The sequence below is a fragment of the Chelmon rostratus genome, chromosome 13, assembly GCF_017976325.1.
Source record: "Chelmon rostratus isolate fCheRos1 chromosome 13, fCheRos1.pri, whole genome shotgun sequence".
In the NCBI taxonomy this organism is placed as follows: Eukaryota; Metazoa; Chordata; class Actinopteri; order Chaetodontiformes; family Chaetodontidae; genus Chelmon; species Chelmon rostratus.
This window is the reverse complement of record NC_055670.1, coordinates 2,340,430-2,363,636: the sequence shown is the minus strand read 5'-3', so window position 1 is coordinate 2,363,636 and position 23,207 is coordinate 2,340,430. Positions and strand designations below refer to the sequence as shown.

Genomic DNA, 23,207 nt, shown 5'->3' with positions numbered 1-23,207 from the left:
GTGGATTGAAATCAAACACCTGTGGATGGCTTGAGCACAAGAAGTGACCTGAGTGGAATGCTCTGTCAACCTCAACATACTGTGAGTTTGGGGTGGACAATATGACTTAAAATTTATATCACAGTATTTTTTTTTGTGTTTTTGCGATGACAGTATTTTTATTTATTTATTTATTTATTACAGTATTTCTATAATAAATGGGATACTCAAAAAATGATTGTACCTCTTTTCACTCTAAGCAATTTAAAAGGAACATATCTTAAAAAAGAAAACATGATTAAAAAACAGACTTATCTTAAAATAGGAATAAAAATGACGCATAAAAATGACGTATAAGCCCACGTACCAGTAGAAGCAGTTACGTGTCCCATAATGTAGGTTAATTGGTAAGTGTAAAGATAGGATTAGGCATCTCAACAGCATTTATTTGGCAGAAAACCTAAAATATATCATGGGAAATGGTAAATTGACTGCATATAGTGATTTTCTAGTCTTACTGACCACTCAAAGTGCTTTAAAACAAAAGCCAGGATTCAGCCATTGTCACTCACATTCATATACTGGTGGCAGAGGCTTCCATGCAAGATGTCACATGCTCATCAGGAGCGATAACAGTCTCACACACACACACACACCCTCAAACACAGATGGCACAGCTATTGGGAGTCATTTCGGCTCAGTGTCTTGCCTAAGACATGTAGACTGTAAGGCCAGGGATCAACCCACTGACATTACACATTATATAAGTACAATAGTCAGTGTACCATGGTGCATGTCTATCAAGTACATGTATGTATTGTATCAACAGGCACACAGACAGGGCTTGTAACAACAAAATCATTTGAGCTTGTGTAGCAGTATAAAGTGTGGAGACAATGTTAGGTCTGGCTCTGTGAGATGACACAAAAGGCAATATGAAAAACAGTTTCCCACATCCAGCCTACTGCTCTGGTTATTATTTAATTGGCTTCAAATGAGGCTTAATGTTCACACATTTTCTCCCGACTGTCCCTCAATATTAAATATGCCAATGCTGCTCCAGCATGTAGGTCTGCAATAGATGCTGCTAGCCCCATTAGCTGTGGAACTTGCTAATGGCAAATTTAACAGGCTAGCCAGCAGAATAAACAGTAAAGCAACAGAAAAATAGCAAAACTTACAGATTCTGAATTTAAAGTTGGTATTGATCCATCCTTGAGCTTTGAAGCAGTTTTGATGTGAATCCTGCTTCTTATTGGCCCTCAAAGCAGTCTGAAGTAAAATGATTGGTATATAGTAGTATATAGTCCAGTCGTTGTTGTTGTGGGGGCTTTTCCATCAAATTAATCCACTAGGTCTCCACGCCATCAGATGGTGAGCGTAGATTAGAGATTAGACATTTGTGATCTTTCTTGCAGCCAACAATAGAGAAATTGATGTGTATTGTTCATAATGTTACCTTCTGCTTCTTCATGGTATCGGAGTCAACATTATAGCAAGGAAAACAGTATTTACTGGATGTAACTCCAGTTCTATGCATATGTGCATAGCCCTTTAAGTGCATGTCCTACCTGCATCACTGTATGAATTATTTTATGTGATTCTGCATGCATATACCTGCAGATGAAATAATCAATTAATTAGATAAATAGTTTCAGTGATTCTTCAAGCAGAAATGCCAATCACTAGTTGAGCTGCTCTAATATGAGGATTTACCGGATTCTCTGTGTCTTATCTTTATCTTTGGATGTTGGACTGCAGGATAGACAACAAAGCTAATTGCAGACATCACCTTTAGCTGTGAGAAAACGTGATGAGATATGGTAATGACATTTAATAGACTTAACAATTGATCAAACAATTGATTTATTGTCAGACTAATTGTAAGTAATAATAATTGATACTAATTTTAAGTTGCACTAATTGCAGCTACTGGTGGATGATATTGCCAAAATCCTCTATCACGGTATGAGTAGTTTTATATCACAGTAAATGTATTTATCGCCTTATAGCAGTTAAGTAAATTCAATTAAGAAATGGTTTTCATCACTTAATTATTTGGTTCTTTTCATTTACCAAAAGCAACTGCCTCACGTGAGACGACACTTGAGTTAAAATCAAGACTAAAAAAAAAACAGCTTCAAAATGGAAGCTTTAAGGTGCCTAATGAGAGGAACAGAGATGCAGTAGAGGCTACCTGCCATGAATATATATCAGAGACACTCAAGCAGTTTTCTCAAGTAAACTCCAGACAGTGTCTGTGGATTCAGGTCTGGACCTTGTCCAGTTGCCTTTTCACACGTGTAGCATATTTTTCTGTGTCATTCTCACTTACTGTTTTCTGAATGATTTTTTGGCCCCATGGTCCAGTAAATCAGGTCATGAGCTGAGTGAGCTTGCGAGGGCAACTACACGAGAATGAGTTGCTCATGCAATGTGTAATAGTTACCTCTCTGCTCCTTCCCGTGTTCTGTTATGAAATACTGTCTGAAAAATAATAAGATGCTGATGGAGACTCCTGTGTCTGGAAGGTTTGCGAGAACAATTTGTGAAGACTGTCTAGTCCCGTCTTCCCTGAAGCTTTCAATTATTCCACTCAAAACTTTTGTTCAAAGGTGTCACTCTGTCTTTACCCACATGTCTTAACCCCTGACATTGTATCAGTTCAGCCTACATGCTGCTGGCTACGTAGACCCAGGAAGTCCAGACCTCATGCTATTAGATGACCAATTTGAGAAAACTTGCTTTAAGCAGCTTGGCATTTGATACTGGAAAAAAGTTAAAACGGTTTTTTTTATAAAAGCTGATGGCACTTTTGCTTTAGTAGAGAATTTGACATCACTGTGAGTGAACATTTTTGAAAGTGTGAAGCACCATCAGAAGAGACAAGTGGAACCATTGCTGATGACACTTAGAGCCATGATATCAATGTACCTCTACAGTTTCTGTGCATCCATGCTGCTGGTACATCAAGTGGTATAGCACAATATCTGCTTCTGTAGCATTTATACCATACTACCAGTAGAAGGAGTTCAGTTGTGTGCTGTGGTGAGTCATGTGTTAAGTGTGTGCACTATGGTGTTCTTTGCTTTTTTTTTTATTTCAACTCTTATGAGAGGCATTCTTCAAGTCAGCCATGTAATTTTCACATACAACCAGAGGTAGAGGAAAATGTACAAGTGCAACCTTTTCACACTGCATTCCTCTTATAATGGAGTTAAATGCTGTGACTGCAAGTAACCAGGTTTCACCACTTATTGCCTTGCCAGTTATTGTTAGGGTTGCAGGGCCATAGATTTGCTTTTGTGCTCTGGTATGGCCATAAATCAGCATCAGAGCCCCACAGATCATATTTAAGGCATGGGCCAACATCAAGGTGCACTTATTTATCATATTTAGTGCGATCTAAGATATCATTTGTGCGTCTTCATGCTTCATTCGCCTGTCAGCTGCGATGTAAATCTAGGTCTGGGTGTGCTTGTCTCTGGTGTGCGTATTTCTCTATGTGTTCTATTGTCCTCTGCGTTGATAAAGGACTACATGCACCTTGCCTTACCATGCCTATCACACATCAAACACGCAAGCACACACCCTGTCAAGCTAGCTCAACCTGAAACCAAGGCGCTGCAGTCGATGCAGAGGGCTCATGAAACCATCTGTACTGGATTGTAGATTTATCAGGACTATAGATATTTAATACTGGTTGTTCTGAACACACGGAGGAGTGAATGTACCTAACCTAAATAAAAGAGGCTCTTTACTTGTCCATCACCACTGTTGAACTCACTCTGACATCTAAAGCCAGGCTATGGCTCAAAGTACTGTATCAAGCTTTTGCTACATGTTTTTTTTGTGAACCTAAAATGGGGTTTTAAAGGAAAACATCACTGCAATTTTAACTCTGTCCTATCACCACGAGTGCTTTTATAACAACTGCTAGTACTATCATAGTGGTGCAATTTTACTCCAAAAATCCAAAGGTACCTGCTGCTTCCCAAAAAATAGATTAACAACATCATACTTTGGCCTTAACACAGCATGTAAATGCTGCTAGGCCTGATTTGCACAGTTGCGAGGACCATCTCCATACCCGCATTTTCTCTGTAGCTCATTGGGCAGGACATGAAAGAAATGTGTTTCCCATTGGCCTGGAAATTATGAAATGCCCTGTCCTTTTTTTCCTGTTTTACCTGCCAGCTAGAGTTTTGAATAGTATGGGCCTTCCAAATGAAGTCTGGTTGCTTGCCCAAGTGTCTGGCAGAGTACTCTAAATGTTCAGCTGCAACAAGGACTTTGCACGGTGTAGTATTTTTTAGCATTTTTTAACTCAACAATGTTCACTGCAGTAGTTTCTGACTTGTGTTCATTATGTTGATTAAGCAAGAGCGGTTTATGTATGTGGTATATCGGGATTATATCACAGCAAAGGGATGATGTTCGGCCCAATGCTGAAGAATGGTAATATGAAAGTTATAGACACATTCAATTTAAACTGCATGTTCATAAAGCATGCATTGTTCTTACAAAGAAATATGCCCTCCTGGATGTCTGCATATAGTGCAAGGGAATCCCTATGCGACTTAAAAATGCAAGCCTGTCAGACAGCATTTCATAGAAAAGTCAGTCATTCAGGTTGCACTTTTAATAAGCTGTTTTTCATTACGCTCACTCCTAATTGTGTTTTGTCTTCAGAAATATGTAGTTATCGCTAACTGTTACCGCATCATTGGTTTTGGCCATGGTGCCCTGCATTTTGGACGTGATGCCCCCATACATTTGTATTTGTCCAAGGCTGTTTTCATCTGTTTTGATGATGAATTAAGTGGGTTTGATCTGCTGATTGCCCTCATGTCCCCTGTCTGAAGTGTAGTTAAATGTGTTTCATATTTTACGTAAAACAATATTAAATTGTTATAACTATTAACTTAATTTTGCTAAGAGGAATTAGCAGATTTACAGTCACTTCCAGCTGTCAGAAATTGTATTTATATCAAATGACTGTAGCTTCAAATAAATTCACCTTGGGGGAAAAGTTGACAGCCAATTCATTCATTTAGTCTCAATCTGAAGGTGCTACGGCGTTCTTGACATATGTACAGTGACTGTAATGCCTCATACGCAAACTCCCATGACCAGGTTCATCTTTATAAATTAAAGATTTATTACTAAAAAGTACACACAATAACTAATAACTAACTACACATACAGGCCTACAACAAAAACAAACAAATGACTATTAATAGGCTAAATACTACCATGAATAAATGCAAAGAACACAGCAATGTGCAATTAATGAAAAAGGGATTGGATGATTGAAGTCCCGAATGCAGTAACACACCAAATTTGTGAATGAGGACCGTTAGACCAGATCAAGCATGATATCTTAATCAGATACATTAATTAGTGGAAACACAAAAGAACAAGTGGATGAAATCTTTAAGACTAAACATTAAAATAAGGTTCAAGGCACTGTTCAGAAGCTGAGAGGGATGGGAAGCCAGAAGAAATTATCTGGAGTCGATATTGCAAGTTTTTTGATGGGAAATCCTTATTTTTGACCTAACACTTCTTAAGTATTTCTATTAACCTATAACATCAACTCATATCACAGAAAATAACATCTCAGTGTCCATACATCTTTTTATCAAAGGGACATATACTTTCTCCTCTCTGTCTCAGAGGAATGCAGATGAAGGGTGACGGCGCCCACTCACACTCAAACACTCAAACACTCACACACACACACACACACACACACACACACACACACACACACACACACACACACACACACACACACACACACACAGGCCACCCTCAGAGTGCCGGTTTCGGCATCCCAGTCTTACCTTTAGTTTGATTACATGTTCACAAGCTACAAGAATAACTGTAGGCATCCTGTGGCTCTCCTGAACATACACAACAAGGTTTGCTCAAATCCAATGAAGCGGGGACAAATGGTGGAACACTGAGCGTGCAGGTATTGAAATGCTGCAGGCTGTGTGATGATAAAACCAGTGTGTCATTGGTGTCACTACTTGTTTCAACAGAATAAAACTAGCGTAAGTGACTTTCCTCACCTTTGTGAAGCCTGAAAGGTGGTTGCTCACACCTGTTGAGCTACTTCTTTCTGTCGAAAGAAAGAGGGCTTGAGCACTTCTTATTAAAAGAGCAAAAAATATAATGATTACAACTTAAATGCTATTTAATACATTTATTTCACTGTAGGTTAAGTAGGCTTGATATGCAAACATCTGTAGGTGCGAATTGTTGGGCAAATCCTTTAATGTTTTGAAAAACTTGAACAAAACCTTCAACAAATCAAGTGCACAGCAGATTTCTATACAACTGTAGTGCATGAGAAGAGAAATTTTAAGACATTGCTGAGTTTAAAGAATATTTATAAAAATGAAAAACAAAACACTGTTACTTCAAGGCCTTTATGGAATTCTACCAGACCTTATTACTATGCCCATTTAAACTCTGTGTTCGGATGATTTCAGAATAGATTTCACTACATGCATAATCAGATATCAGTATAAATTCATCTTTCAGATCCATGCTCATAGTAATTTCACTCAAGACTGATCCTAATTAATTTGTCTGTTGTCAGGAGATTTCATCTAGTACAGTCGGTATGAGAGCGAACAGCCTGCAGAATGAGGAGTGGACTTCCATCAAGCATAATCTCCTCATTCACACTGCTGCTTTTTATCAGATCTGCTCTTTGTGTCTCATTTCATGTCTTTCTTTTGTTTTGTTTCTGTGTTTTTATGCGATCGTAGTGTTGTTCTCTGTAGGACACAGCTGCAGCCTCTCAGATTGGCCGTGTGTGTGTGAGAGAGAGTGTGAGAAAGAGTGTGAGAGAGGGTATGTCTTTGTGTCTGGTCTGTGAACCAGGGTTTTTACTCCTGCTTACATTTCAGGGGCTGTACAGTATAGATTTTGATTCTATTTTTATTCCAAAGGGTCCAGTTTCTGGTTTCACACTGATCAGCCTCTGTTAAGTAAACAGGAGGAACAAGTCAGTGAAATCACCAATTGGAAGTGTTCACAAAAGCCTGCGTATGGATTGAATCAAGGCTGCTTTTATCATGAATGCATTTCTGAAGTTTGACTTTTGGTCATAAATGAAAACAAAAAGGAACTTTTTCTTCTCTGCAAAGTGAGACATTAAAAAAACATAATTTTGATATCTTGACCTAAACTCGGGTATCACAATAGAATGAGTATTGAAAAAGTTTCAAAATACCAAGACTTTTCTACAAGTAAGGATGTGATGATGTCATCAAGGTGACAGGTGTCAGGCAGTTGTTGTTATCAGCCTTTGTTTTGGGCCATGGCAATGATTTATCATAAACCGGATTTTCTGAAGTATACCCAATATATAAATATATAAATAATAGAATATATTTGTCATTGGAGAAAGAGACCTCATGCACACAAAACATAGAAAATATATAACACAGAACCTGAGACCTCACACAGGTCCAGCTTGCCAGAACAAGACTTTTAACCCTGTTAGAGGACAGAGTAGTTGCAGAGGAAATTTACCATTTCTCACTTTCACACAGGTGTAAAGAAACAAAAAAAAAGACAAAACCTTAACAACAAAAAAACAGGAACCGGAAGGAGAATCAGTTTTAATTAGTTTAGCAATGTGTTTGGGCAGCTACAGCCTTTTTCGGGGTTAAAATGAGCTCACCAGTCACTTTGGCGACCAGCTATCATTTGAAGGCCCTGTTTGGTTTATATGTACTTGTATGTATGTCTCTGTATCTATATCTTTATCAATCTTTAGCTATATATATATATAAAACCAGCGCTTAGTCTGTTAATCGTGATTATATCAGTCCATTTTACTTCACCTCTGCAGCTTAAATTCTGCACACTGACCAGCTACAGCAACCCCAAAAGAGTCAACACTAAAAATACACACATTGCGTGACATTGTGTGCCAGGAGAGAGCAGCACATGCACAGTAAATATAATTTTATTTTCTATTAATTAATATTTTCGAATGACAAACTAACTTCATGAGCAGTAATATAGCAGTTTACTTCAAAGAGTATTGTATTTTCTGCTGAAATAAAACAAACCAAAAAAATGAGTGTCAGAATTCTGAAGGTTATTGCAGATTTTGCAAGGTGTAACAGAATAGAGTGTGAGTCGTAATGAATCGCTGCTTGTGGTAAAGTTTCTTTAAAAATGAATTGCTACTAGTATAGAGGAAATAAACTGCATGGATATCACCTTGACATCAGTCAAAAGTAGTGGCTTTTACTCATTCTCTTGCGTGGGAACTACATGTAAAAATAGTTGATGAACAAATCCAGACTATTGATCGGTGACGAGCCTAAAGCCAGCATTCCCAATAATCACTGCATCCCTCGAGGCTGAACTGATGCACCATTTCTGGCCACTGATTACCCCATAACCTGTGGGAAAGAAGTGCAGGAAAGAGGGAGGTGGGGATAATTAATGAGTGCATGAATAGAAAGCAGAACAGAAGAGATAAGGAAATGAAGGACTACGGTGTCCAGGAGTAAAGCTGAAACTAGTGATTTGTTATTTTTGACATAACAAGTTCATAGACATAATAAACGAGTGAACACAGTACGATCAAGTCTCATTTTTGGTGCTAGCCTCAAAGTGAGTGTGTGCATGTGTGAAACAAATCAGTAGTGCCTATTAGGAGTGTGCCTCACTCTGTCTCCCATTGGCCATTTCTCTGGAGTGCAGCAGGACCTCTTCAAAGCCACTTGTTTGAATGGGTTTGCATGAGTGCAGGACAGTAGCTTTTTAGTGTCGAAAGGACAAGAAGAGATGCTGCCCAAATCAACAACAAGACACTGAAAAGAGAATGAGAGAGAGGCAGAAAAAGACAGAATGAGAGAGGTTCTCGATCCTCAGGGTTGATGTGACCATAGGTAACTACAAAGCAAACCAGTCCCCTCTCAGCCAAATGCTGGAGCTGCAGCCTTGCTCCACAATGGCTCCCCAGTCAGTTAAAGCAAAGGGATCAACGTGAGATTGCTCAACGCCGAATAAAGAATTGGCCCTCAGGTTTCTGAGGTTTTAATTTCAAATAAACCTTTCCGAACAGGCAAATTCAGGCCCCCTTCTCTACTAGTACAACCACACAAGCTGTATTAGAGTCATACAGGCCTGATAATAAACGTGCCTTGTAACAGAGCTGTAACACACCAGCTGTTGGATTTATGATTGGCCTGGGGATTGGAAATGGGATCTCTGTTCTTCTCCTGATATTTTTCTCTCAATGTCATCACTCTTGGGAAACCTTTTGAGGCAAAAGATCTGCAGGAATGCCTGCATGATGGTGATAAAATAGAACAGGGCCAATGGGAGTTAAAGTGTTGAGTGCCACGATATGATACTGGCACTTGATATTGTGTCAAGAAATTGTCCTTTATTGTTGACAAAATTGCTCTTGTGCATTGGTTTTGTCAGGGTAAAAATGGGAAAATGGGAACATTTTTAAGGATGTTCCTCTCTAAAGTTTTGGTGATAGAACCGCTCCATCATCACACTCTTTTCCACAGCTGGAAAAACCTTATCCAGCTGGGCAGCAACCAACCAGACTTAGTGCTTATTTGTTTTATGGCCAGGCTGTCCTAGCTCTAGGAGAGGATGTTTGTGATGAAGACATTAGTCAGCCATCCATGATATAGGTCAGAAGGGCTAGATGTGGACATTGGAACAGGCCAAGTGCTACCAGGGCTAAGGTGTTCACCTGAGGCATACATTGTGAAAAATGGATGGATTATGTACAGTATATGTTTGTGCACATATGTGAGAGAAGAGAGGTACACAGAAATGATGAAGGAAAAGAGAATAAGGACATCTCTCCTCTGCATGAGAAGTGTTCATGAAACACTTTTCTCCATCAAAGATACTGAGGATTATGTGCTGTAGTATATGTTTGTAGTGTATGTTTTCATGGCAAGAAGTTCAGCTTGGCATTGTTCACATTTGGGGTTTGATTTAAGTAAAGTACTTTGACAGTATTTGGACGGAGATGCAGCCATAACAGCAAAGTAACTGATCTTCAACTGATATAAACAGCACTTGACATGTGGGAGGAATGAGTTTTGGACGAATAATTAGGAAAAGAAAAAGGAGGAAGGGGTGCAAGGATAATTCAAAGATGGATGAGACAGCTAAGAGCAAGAAGAGGAGAAACAGGAGAAGCTATGAATATATTTGAGAAAAAGGGGTGTGTGTGTTTGTCACCATGACTTTGTAGTTATTGGAAGGAGGTTGTTGGGGCACAGAGTGAACTGAAAGAATTAAGAGAGAGAGGATGCTATTACACAACCGCAGTTAAGCTTAGGAGAGCTGCTACACATACAGCAAGGCAGCTGTCCAAGTGGGTCATGGGAAAATGGACATGGAAGCTGTCTTGTAGTTCATATTGAAGAGACCACACAAGAAACAAAAACTCTGCTGCCTTACCAACCTCCAACATGGGCCTCTTCTCTCCACTTGATGTGTTTATGGGCTAGCAGGAGGCAGACTTGTCCAACATCACTTTGAACTCGGGGACTGTTCCCGTGAGAGCTCTTCCTTGACAAGAAGCAAACACTCTGTGCTCACGTGTCAGAGATGGACTCTGTAGACCCATCACAGGAAAAAGAGATTCTTGCCTTGAGTTACCCATGCACAGGGATAACCTTTATTGAAGCCATCTTCATGTACTTGTCCTGAGTAGGTTGCAAACACTGGCAGTGTAGCCGTGCATTTACCCTGCATTAAGACTATGTAGAGTACAGCTTTTTGCACTTCTGCTTTCCAGGACCTACACTCTGTTATGCATTAGTTTTCTGTATTAGCAGAATTAGTTTCACCTCCTTATGTTCTTTTGTCCCAGATAAGATATATGTTTCTTAACAAGTTGACTAGAATGTTTTTGTTTTGTTTCTGTCAGAGGGTTGTAGAATGGAATTTAAGTTTCATTTATGTTGAATGCTGTGTGGCAGTCTCAGGCTTAATCATCATCCTGCTGTGTGTAGCAGTGATTGACAGGTGGGCATTTATTATGGACATTAATCATAGCCAGTCACGTTGTATAGCTAATCATTGTTTGCAGGGCCAGTTTATTAAATGTGCACGTTGTCATATTTAGTCAATGTAAATTAGTCAGCCTGTCGATAATCTAATCTGGGCAATCTTGAGTGGGAATGCACAGAGGTGTCCCTGGATGTTTCAGCTGATAATGTCGTTCTTTGAGAGTAGTGCTACAGTAAAGAAGGTAACTGCAAGGAATTATCTTGTTTGTTCACACACTCTGATGATCTTTCAGAGATCAATAGTTAGTGTAGTTATTCATGGGTTTGTCATGAAAATGCATGACAGCAGAGGCGATGGCTCTTGTACACAAGCCTCTGTGAACCTTCAGACAACAACATGTTATTCCATGTGCTTCACTAAGGCTCATGTTTTGACAGCATGACATGGATTGTGTTAAGTGTTAAGCTAGTTTTATTTTTTAACAAAAGGCTATTAGGCCATTTCCTAATTGACTTTATCAGCTAACACCTGTAAAATGGCTAGATAAATTGTCAGTAAGTAAAATCAGTCATGTACAAGGGTTTTTGTTGTTGGGATCCAACAGTATCTTTCACTAATTTGTATTTGCATTTTACCTCAATGCAATGCAATTGTTAATGACTCCTGATGAAACTTGAAAGTTCAGCTTTTTTGTTGCCCTTTTTTTAGCTTGCCTTTTAGAAGTAACATTAACATTTATTCACCCAGAAACAGCTATTATTTTACTGCTTAATATCCCCTCATTCTGTCAGCTGCACTGTGTCTGCAGCGAGTCTAGTGATGAGACGAGACTAGTAGTCTCGCCTTGAGAAGTTTCTCATCAGTGTGTTTAATTTTAACAGGAAAGAAATTGTTAGTGTCAGTTTTGTGATTGCCCTTATGATCTCAGACTCAAATGTTACTTGACAAGTAGTATACAGTAATAATATAGTTATTATCAGTTATTATCACCCTTTGCCCATGTATAGATTTTGTTTTACAATTAAAATATAGCATTATTTAATATGAGTTGTTCACATTTTAAAAAATCATTACATTCCAATTGTGAAATTTAATATCCAGTTGTGGGGGGAAAAAAAGCAGCACTGCTGTGGCAGAAAATTTTTTTGAAATCCAACATATTTAAATCTCTACGTTCATAATGTGCAGTAAAAATGGTTGGATGTGGGGAAAAAAGTAAATTTTAACCAAACCAGGGTTGGTGATGATTGTTGGAGCAGTGAAAAGATCAACCGAGAAGGATTTGGTGAGTTTTATTTTCTTTTTGCCACTCTTGAATGAAGTGTGTTTTATGATGATAAGATTACTTTTTTTTCACCAGAGCAGTATAAGAGCTCTTTCTGGCTAAGCAAAATGAATCTTAGTCTTTAACAAAAAGGTTTTTCTGCAGGGATCTTTTCCATAATGACACAGACACTTACAATAGCAATTGGAGACACTGAGTGCATGTACATTGGTGGTGCGCAGTGACAGTGCAATCCCAGATGGATTACATTGCAATCCTTTTTGTGGCTGCTGTGACTGGAATTCCTTTTATTTGTCTGGAACACTGAAGTCTTCCAGCGTGTGTGGACCTGCGAAACTGCACACATTGTCACTTTCATTGATTGAAGATGAACTGTAGGTCAAACTGGAACAAGCGCAGAATTCAACAACACAGTATAGGACATTACTTTATTTGTTCATTTGTGATGTATAGGTATGTGGATCTTTTATAAGACATTTAAGTTGAAACAATACACAGGTTGTATGTCCTTTGTTGTATTTGGGTTTCCCTCTTATGGACATAATGCACAAAAATAGATATTAAAAAAGGAAACCTTTTTTTTATAAGGAATATTTGAACGCCATTTTTGGCCAATTTTAGCCGCCCTTGTGTATATGTATGTGCGTGTGTGTGTGTTATTAATAGGCTTTCACCTTTTTCCTGCTCCAAACTATCATTATTATATCGACTTTTAAAAATCCACTATCAATTGACCCCTAAAGTAACCACAGAGAACGGCGTTGGAAAAGTATACATGATTGTAACATCAATGCTGTGCTTTAACGCTGTGCTCTTGAATACTATCAGACTCTGGAACAGCGTCCTCAACTCTTTTTTGATTCTTGTTTATCTCATATAATTCTGTGTTTTAGCAGTCATGTTGCTGTGGATTAGAATAGTTCACATTTCCTATGTATAATCTCTGTTGCCAAGGTGAAAATTGATTTGCTTAAAATACTGTAGAAGTGTAACCCTTTGCCTGGTAACTCAGATCTTGTCTGAAAGACGAGAGTGTTTGTATTTCCCCTGCAGTTGTAGTACAACTACGTTCAAATACTGTGTTGTCACTAATAGGCCAGCAGTCTTATTCCCTCGCATAAATGACTTGACTTGCTATTTATGACCTGTGTGTGTGTGTGTGTGTGTGTGTGTGTGTGTGTGTGTGTGTGTGTGTGTGTGTGTGTGTGTGTGTGTGTGTGTGTGTGTGTGTGTGTGTGTGTGTGTGTGTGTGTGTGTGTGCGTGCGTTGCCATGGTTACATGGCATCTTGCCTGTGCTGCTCTCCCCAGAGCCCTGTGTTTCCACAGCTTCAAAAAAAATAATCTCTTACATACCCACCAGGCAGTCGGACAACTGCTGCTTCTCTGCAGTTGCCATGGAAGGGGCTGGCTTTTGCTGAGCAGCAGATTTCATGATGCCACTGAAGAAGAAATTCCAATGACATGCAGGAAGGCTGATAAAATGAGGATGTAATTACTGGACATGACTGAAACAACTAATTAGTGGGGTGGAGCTGTCCTCGCTTCACTCTCACACACACACACACACACACGTCTCTACACCTACAGTTCTGGTTTCTCACTGCACAGATCGGCCTTCTGCTTCTTTTTCCTGTAAGTGTTAGCTGTGTTGACTTTCTTCGTCAGCAGTATGTTTTCTAGTCACCCAAAAAACACAACTTGCACTTTGAATTTTTTCAGTCCGCGATTTTGTTTTCACAACAGCAGGTTGTGTTTGGAGGAGGCGTGGTACCGAATGACATCGGCATCAACTGGGTGTACTGGCAACCTTTTACAAAACAACGGCATAAGTGGGCCGACATTAAACCGGAGAGGTTGCACCAAAAGCATTGTATTTGCAGGAGGGAGGTTATACCAGGAAACGTCTCTCTCTCTGTGCTTCTCTGCAGTGCATGTGCAATTTTCAATACATCCTTCTTATGATGGAACAGATACAGGAGGAGTAAAGTGAGTTAATCAGGGCCAAATGGTCTGTTGGATGGATAATTTTTTTTTTTTAAATGCTAAAATGGGTCGCCAAATACACTTTAATATACCTTGGCAGCCTGCCCAAGTAAAGTCTATATGTGGAAGGCACTGCAGGCTAATTACTGAAACAAGTCTTTACCAACTTTACAGCGGTACGGTGAATACACTTCTCGTTGACTTTACAATGCAATATCATGAAATACACAGCGGGAATTTTGTTATTGGGATTCATGAACCTTATAGCAGCAATATTACAACTTCATTCAGTGACTTTTGTTCTGGTAACAATGGCAGAAATGTAGGATGAGTGGAATGATTTTTTTAGCATCCTCACCCCTGTTGCCAGATTTAGGGTTGGTTTGATAAATAAAATGCAGATATTTTGGCCTGAATTTCAGATGTTTGGGGTTGACGGCTGTCCATCTTTGAGATGGATTACATTGCTAAATTACGCCAAATGATTTGGAATTTGTGGGAAAATATAACACCACTCCTCAACAAAGTACTTGAAAAGAGATGCTACAGAGCCCTGCACTTTGCATGTCTGATATAATAACAGAGGGGGTGGGATTATTGGCTCAGCACACTCTAGACTGGCCCTTACCACAGGTTGTAGGATTGTGCTCAGGCACTGGAAAACACAAAATAGCATCCCTTTTAATGAGGTGTTGGGGAAAATGACCAAAATAGCCATTGCTAAACAATTGATTTTAAAACTGAAGAAGAGAAAATATGATGCCCTTACGTGAATACAGTATTCATTGGCTACAGAGAGAAGCTGCCTGTGCTTTTATATATACGATTTTATCATCATGCTTTGAGAGAGATGGCCAGCATTTTATGTCATATTATTATGACTATGATCATTGCCTGATAGTGATAAATGATGTTGCTACTACATGTGAATGTATGTGAGACAATGTGATGGACGATTCTTGCCGATCTTTTTAGGCATGTTACATACCTGAATGATAGTGATATCATGATGATGATGTTTGCCCAGTAATGTTCTATCAGTGTATGTTAGGGATGGTCATACTTATTATATGATATGTGAGCAGCAGCTATGTGTTTAATAATACTTGTCCTGGTTGTTGCTATTATTTGAACATTGGTTTTGTTAGTTTTGTTGTTGTTATTGCTTTCTTTTCTGTTCATAACATCTTTGTTCTGTGTGATGTTCATTATTTGAAAGGCAATAAAAAGTGAATTCCAAAAAAAAAAAAAAAAACTCTTGTTGGGAAGCTCTTACTGTACTTACAGTAATGTTAAGAGCTGTCATCAACTTGAGTAATGTTATCTTCACTTCACCTGTCTCACCTGTGTGTGTGTGTGTGTTGGAGGGACTAAGCCCCACCCTTGGTGAAACAGAAAGCAGAGAAGAGAAACTAGTGTGATCATAAATGACAGCAAGACACAGTGAAGACTCTCACACTGAGCTGAAATGTTACAAGGGCACATAAATTTGGTAAATAACAAAAATGAAATATCTTGTTTCTCTCAGGGGGCCTGCCCCCCGAGGCAATGGTAAGGTTAACAGTGGGACATGAGAAGATAGATGTAGGTGAGGCTCGGTGTGGTCACCAGGTTGCTCGAAAGCTGCGGCCCCTGCTTGTCTCTGTCAGGGTAATTGAGTCAGGTGGCTGTTGATATGCTCTTAATTGCATGTTTGACATTATATGAGACTCAAAGGAAATCCTTGGTGATGCTAGACTGAGTATGATAGTGGTTCGGAGGAAGAGAGAAGAGTGACTTGAGATTAAAGACAGGAGTGGAGGAGGAGGGCCACGTACAGGGAGAGAGAAAAAGGTGTAGAAGACTAATGCATGCTAGTGTGGGAATGGGTTTTTTTACCAGAATTATGTACAGTGTATGGGTAATGTTTGGAACCCACACATGTGTGTAACACATCAGCACCATTCGAGATGATGGTGTCAGTTCAACCTCCTCATTTCTCTCGTCAGCAGACATGTGAACACTTATATACATTAGCCAGTCATCCAACATCGGCCCCATCTAAATATCACATTTAAATGCATGTTGCTGAGGGCACACTCACTCACAGAGGTACAGAGAAGACATGTCACCCCCTGGGTGTAGACACACACGCACACAGATTGTAAGATTGCAGTCAGTAGCACACAGAAACCTCATCACAGACTTTAAAATAGAAGACACAAATATGCATGCACACACGTTCTACACTGAGTGGCTGTATCTCACACACACACACACACACACACACGTTCACTCACAACTGTATCACTAACTGGGAAGTGCAATACACACACATACTACATGTAAACATGAAATCCCCACAAAGTGAATACAGCACATTTGAAACTTTCTTACAAATGTTTGCATTCATTCGCACTAGCACATACACAGTAATTGGTCTTGCAAAATACGTTTTCTGTCAATTAAAATCAGACACGCTGAGTTGTGATTTGAATATTTATGAGTTGTTTCCAGGGCAATGTTGCATAACTCGGAAGCTGTTTATTTTGGTCTCTGTTGGCCCCACATTCAGAGTCATGATAGAATTATAAAATGGATGCACATTCTGTTGTGTGAAGCATAATTAGTTTAAAACGTCTGCCCCTTCCCTGTTTGTCTTGCATGTTCGTTTCTCATCATCGGCTTTGTATTGCTGTCTCAGTTCTCTATCTTCACTATCTTCCACATATCTTGCACACGCACTTGTCATAGACTGTTGGAATGGCCTTGCTTTACCCCGTCGCTTTCTCAGTGCATGCTGGGAAATGCCGCAGCCCCAGCTGACGCTGAACAGGATGAGTAGTTATAGAAAATGGATGGCTGATGCATGCTAATCAGTCTTTTTCTGCCTCTCTTCCTCTTGTAGCCCATTCTTTGTCCCACATTATTTTCTCTCCTCCTTTATACATATATGTTTTCTCATTTTCACCTCTTTACTGCCTCCATTCCTCTCTCTGTCCTTCTTGCAACTTTATTTCTTGTCCTGTCTACAAACTTCACAGTTAGTGATTTACTCTCTCACTCTGACTCAGTCAATCACTCACACACACACACACACACACACACACACACAGTGCGTGAAGTATAGACACTGGAAGTTGCTTGGAGGCTATGCTCTCTCTCTCTCTGTCTGTCTCTTTCTCACGAATTGTATAATTGTATTCCAATTATGGCAGTGACAGAAGACACTCTAATATCGTCTGTCATCCACAACAGTTTACATGGATGAAGGTATTTACTTTCAGTTGATAAACTCCCTTTACAGCCATCTGAAGGCAGCAGGTTTATTAAGTCATGTGTGCCATGTGTCCCTGTTATTTCGCTAAAGGTTCCCAAACACTCTTTTCTTTAATGGCCTGGTCTGTAAGTGCTTCATCTCTTTCTGAAGTGGCTCAGGTAGTACCATATAGTCTTATCAGCCAAGTCTACAGTAAAGGCATCTATTCTTATGTCACATGTCACTCTTCTTCTCCCTCCTACCTTTTTCCAGTCATTCTAGCCACATACTCTGTATAGATGTACAAGTGTGCATGTAAAATGCCTGACTAGAGTGACAAAAAAAATCTATATCCTAACATTAAATAGTGTCTGTAAAGCTTGGGAATGCCAGGAAAAAAAAGCCCAGATACAAACAGGATTCCAACAAAAGCAGGATGGTAAAAACTCCATATGTAGTTAATAGAGTTAATAGATGAATAACACTTAATGAGCAGTTTGAAGAATCTCTTTTTGCTCCACAGACACCAAACTTATCCAAATGCGCAACACACTGTATTTTTGTTGTTAACATACATTAGCATAGTCTGCTACAATGTCTACACAAACTGAACACTATGGGTGTGATTGCACCTACAGTTTGTTTTCTTCTGTCTTGCTACACTACAAAGTTTAAATGTACTAGGTATTTGTTTCCATTGTTTACATGTATGCACCCATAAAGACATTTTTTTTTTTTTTTATTTGATTATATTGCATTTTCACTCATGAGTTGTAAAAACTCCTGACTGCTGTTTTCTTGGAAGAAGACAGAGGTCATATACTCAGGCATCTCAAAGCCATTAACGGGTGCAGTCTGAGCTACAGACGTTGCTCTCATTTGGCTTAACATACACAAAGTAGAGAAAGTTGGAGAAAAGTTATCACCCAAAGACATGTACTCACACACTCACATACACACAAAGTATCAGCATTGTTTTGTCATTTTTTCAGTGATGTTCTGCTGTGCAGCTCTGTTGAGGCTTGCAGCTGAGTCCACACAGATCACAGCAGGTCATCAGTTCCTCCCACATTTCCTGCGTTGGGAGGTCATTAATGAAGACTCATGTGTCTGCACAAAGATGACAGTTATTTTCAAAATTTCTCATCTCATATTCATTGTACTGTGCAACTCACAACTAACACATTTTAACAATTTAAGTTAGACGGTGGCACAAACTGTCACAGGCTTGTCCTTGATATTTCACAGTAAAGGTCATTGTGGAACTGACAACTGTAACAATACAACAGGGTTGATGAAAACATTAGGGCAGGCATGTCAAACTGATTCCATAAAGGGTCGTGTGGCTGCAGGTTTTTGTTCCAACCAAGGAGGAGCACACCAGACCAACCAATCAACATCCAGGGATCACTTAGTTATCAGCTGAAGACTGAGTCAGCTGATTAATTCACTCCAGCCTGGTGTGCTCCTCGGTTGGAACAAAAACCTGCAGCCACACGGCCCTTTATGGAATCAGTTTGACATGCCTGCATTAGGGACTAACTCAAGTGTCAAGGGAAATTAATGTTCTGTTTTTGTCCCTTTTTAAAAAAAAAATTTCTTTCTTCCATGTTCTATTCATGTCATGTTGATGTTTGGTAATTAAGTATGTTGCCTAGCGCAAGACATCAAATAGTGTAACACACAAAGGAGCAAAAATGTTCACATTGATTTAAAATTAAAAGCCTAAACAAAGCTCAAATGTAAAACAGCTTACTTGTGACCAAATAAAAACCATGTTTAAATTCCTTCCACACTGCACCCATCTCCTGAATATGATGTGATCATACACACGGTATGACCTATAACCTGACCTGTAACCATGGTTAGTTCAAAATACAGTGTTGCACAGCCAAACATCATTTGTCATCTAAGGTTTTTGTCCTTATCTAGCAGCCATAGGTTTGGGCAAAAAGCTGCCTCCTGCCCTAGAAGTCAGATGCCACTCATGAACCTGGGCAGAGCTTACTTTGTATTTTTTGCCTGATCTGTGTGTGAGCCCACGAAACAGCCAAGTGAGATTCAAAGACGAGTTTAGAAAAACGTTCTCTCTTCAGTAAAGGCATAAGTTACAGTGCAGTGTCATTGTCTCCCTGTCACCTTTGCTGCAGCATCCTGCTGTGTTTTATTTTCATTACTGACCCACATCCTCATGGGGTAGAGCTGTGTCAACACCTTGGGGCTTTTACCACCATGTGAAACCAAAGATGACGTTTCTCGTTCCAGCACTGCCTGCCTCCTCATTGTATTCCCTACACCTGCCCTATTTCCTGAAGCTCATGTAACTGCAAAATAGTGGGGTGGGGGGTTGGTTTCCCATTAGACTGGTGGTTTTGTCTTTCCCATAATAATCTGAATTAGAGCTTCTTTTTCCCCCCTTTGTTTATGTTTTCACAATTTAAAAAATTGTAGTAAAATAACTGTCTGTAGATTTACCTAATTTCTGAGAGTGGATGGGAATGGAAGTGGCCCACAGACATATTCCTACAACTCCGTTGTCGTAGAAACTAGAGAAAAGGAGTTCTGTTTCTGCGATTCAGGAGCTGAGAGCAAATTCTCTGCTGTAATATTAATGTGTGTACTCGGCAGCAACAATACACAACACTCTCTCCAGCAGTTAATATTGCCATCACAACGATGTCAACCATACGGAAATAAGCCACATTAAAATGTTGTTCATCTGAGGACAAAAAATGTAAAAAATACATAACACTTCATATCGCATTGTATTATTCATAACCAATTCATAACAGGAGGTGTGGCAGGGGTCCTCAATTTCATTTGTCTTAGGGCCAGAATTTTTCCTGTGGGGGCTGTAATAAGCAAATTAAATTTATTTAGGCCTTGATATGCAAAACTTATTCTTCTGGTCAACTTGAGTATATAAGATCAATACAATCAAGCTTCGACCTTGGCATGGACATAATCAAATACCAAAAGCTGAAACATCTTGATTAAATAAACAGTCCTTGTTATTAATTTCAACCACACTGATTTCTTTGTGTCACACTTTGTTGAAACGGGTCCTTTTACATTCACCCTGGAAAGACTAACAACCACTTTGTGGAAGCTAATGGGGATCCAAACAAAGAATAAAGAATATAAAACAGGAAAACTTACCTCTTGCCTTTTTCCTGCTTCCTACAGGGAGGAGGAGGAGAGCCTGCGGGACAAGATTCGGGCAGACCACGAGCGAGCACTGCAGGAGGCAAAGGAGAAGCTGAGAAAGTCGCGTGAGGAGCTGCAGGCTGAGATTCAGACAGAGAAGAACAAAGTAATGGAGGACCTGAAAAAAAAGGATGCAGGGCCTAAACCCTTGCCACCCGTCCCCATGCCCAAAGTGGTGGGCGTCTCTGATGGTGAGCCAGCAGAACCTGACGTCAAAGAGAAACGTGACAAGATCAGAGAGGTAAGATGACCTTAGACCAGTTACAGTTTTGTATATGTTGATTGATATGTTTGATTTGATTTATAATTGGATTTATTTCTATGGTGTCAGTTTGGACCATGTACATGGGAATCATCTCGGTGTTGATGCAGGTTATGTCAGTGCTTCTGATTGATGGGGCTGGAAACGCACTCTGGGGGCTCGTATAAGTTGGAGTGCAGCATGATCAATTGAACTTAAGACCCTTTAAATCTTTGAATTCCCCCTCTTAGCTAATTGTGTGTCCTTGTTTACATATCTGTGTCGAGCAAAAGATCTAATGTGGGTCGCTGATGAGAATTAATGGCTTTCTCTTTAGAGAGAAAGTTCCACTAATACTTTGTGGATTTCATGAGAAAAACAAGTGGCAGTGATATTTTGTACACTCAGTGTATGTACCCCAGCGTGAGACTTGCGAGACAGGATTCAGGGTATTAGTTCATGGTGATAGTTTGGCAGACATCTCTAAATTTGTACCATCAGCCCCCATTCACATTGAATCCTGTGAAGAACATCTTGAAATCGACTCAGGTGAAAACTTGTAGCCACGAGATTGGTCTTTGGTTAAATTTAGGTCCCATCGTGTGTGTGTGAGGGTCAGTCTGTGCTCGACTATACTGTGCATCTGAATCCATTTCTGCAGCCTAATGTCTGTCTCGGTGCCAGCTTTTATTGAAGGCAACAGCGAGCCAGACGGACAGCGTCTGTGCAGAATGCAGATGGTGCTATCTGGTCCTGCTCTCTATAGACATGAAGCCAACCTCAGCCTATTTCCCTCTCTCTGCTCCTCTCCTTCCATTCTCCCCCCTGCAAGTTCTCCCACATAATTACCCCATATCGCCTCTCTTGAAACAGCACTTGGAGTCAGAACACTCGCTGCACATGGGAGCTGGCCCATTCACTCCGAACCCCCCTTTGTCTCTAAATGCCCCTTTTGTTCCCTTCATAATTACCATTCAGAGAGAATGCCATACACTCCCAAATGAGCAAGAAAGTAGCAGCTGTAAGGGCCACAGCACAGCACAGTACAGCACACTCCCCTTTTCCTGATTGCCTTGTGATTCCAAGGAGAAATCATAATCGCACACTGTCATGCAATTGTGACTAAAAGGCTGAAGCTCTGTTTTATTTCTTTCTTAAAATCCTGGCAACAGGCAGACATTTGGCCTGTGTTTTGATGTTGTAAAGTCAAGTCCAGGGAAGAGCATCAGCATCCATCTCCTTGTCTTCATTTATGTTTCATGTAGACATTAAGCAATAATTCAGACAGTAGTAGTTGTTGAGCCAGTCTGTTGCCACATTGAGCCAGTCTTTTGTCAGATTACTTCAAAATGTGACACAACAATGATTGCAATCTTTGCTTCTGGTTTAAATGATTGGAGCGAGGCTAAACGATCAATTCATTTTCCCATTTCCCTTGCCGTGAGGGGAGTTTTGTAGCTGTTTGGTTGCGTTACCATGAAATAACTGCAACAAAAACACAAGCAACACATTTTAAAAATGTTGTATTTTCGTTCAATGAAAATTAAAAATCAGCCAACTAAAAAAAAGACTTTCACACAAGCTATTGATTCCTCTCCTTATGTAGTTATTTCTGTTATTGATTTTGACTGTGCAGTGCTTGTGTCAAGTTCTGCATATCAATTAGAAAACCCATGCTGGGCCCACACTTATATTTTGCTTATATACTATGCAGGAATTATTAGTTACAGTCACCAGAAGTGCATCCCCCTGCCGCTGACCACACCTAGCACACACAGCCCAGTGTATCACCTGCAGCATCACATACCTACATGCGGCAGCCACCCAAGAGTACCTGACTACCTGCAGGAAAATGAAAGATGATGTGTATACAAGTATTTTGTCAGATGTTTTTCATGTGTTAGTGGAATTGTATCTGTATATAACAGTTGCTCTAATATTTGGATCACTGGCTCTGTTTAACCGGCGAGTTTAGCCGTCTGCAGTCTAGCTCGCTAATAGGCATAGTGGTATATAATAATTATGTGTCATGACAATAATATAATGACAATGTCTAGTAATATGCTGAGCTATAGACAGCAGTCAGCAACCCATCAGCCACATCAACTAATTGTATTTGTGTCCAGACAGGATCATATAATGGAGCTTTCCCAGCTTCAGACACAGATATCAAAGAGATTACACTTTGTATACAGTCCCAGTATCACCTGTGTGCTGTTATTGGCTGGGGACTAAACACCCA

The 23,207-nt window shown here is 39.8% G+C and overlaps 1 protein-coding gene across 1 annotated transcript in view; it reads left to right on the top strand.

The window, feature by feature from the left end:
* The window catches only part of man1a2 (mannosidase, alpha, class 1A, member 2), a 131,899-nt gene that overhangs the window by 5,341 nt on the left and 103,351 nt on the right, over window positions 1-23,207 (top strand). The window contains exon 3 of the mRNA XM_041951161.1: window positions 20,704-20,965. Coding sequence (XP_041807095.1) covers window positions 20,704-20,965 — 262 coding nt within the window. The remainder of the gene's footprint in view (window positions 1-20,703; window positions 20,966-23,207) is intronic.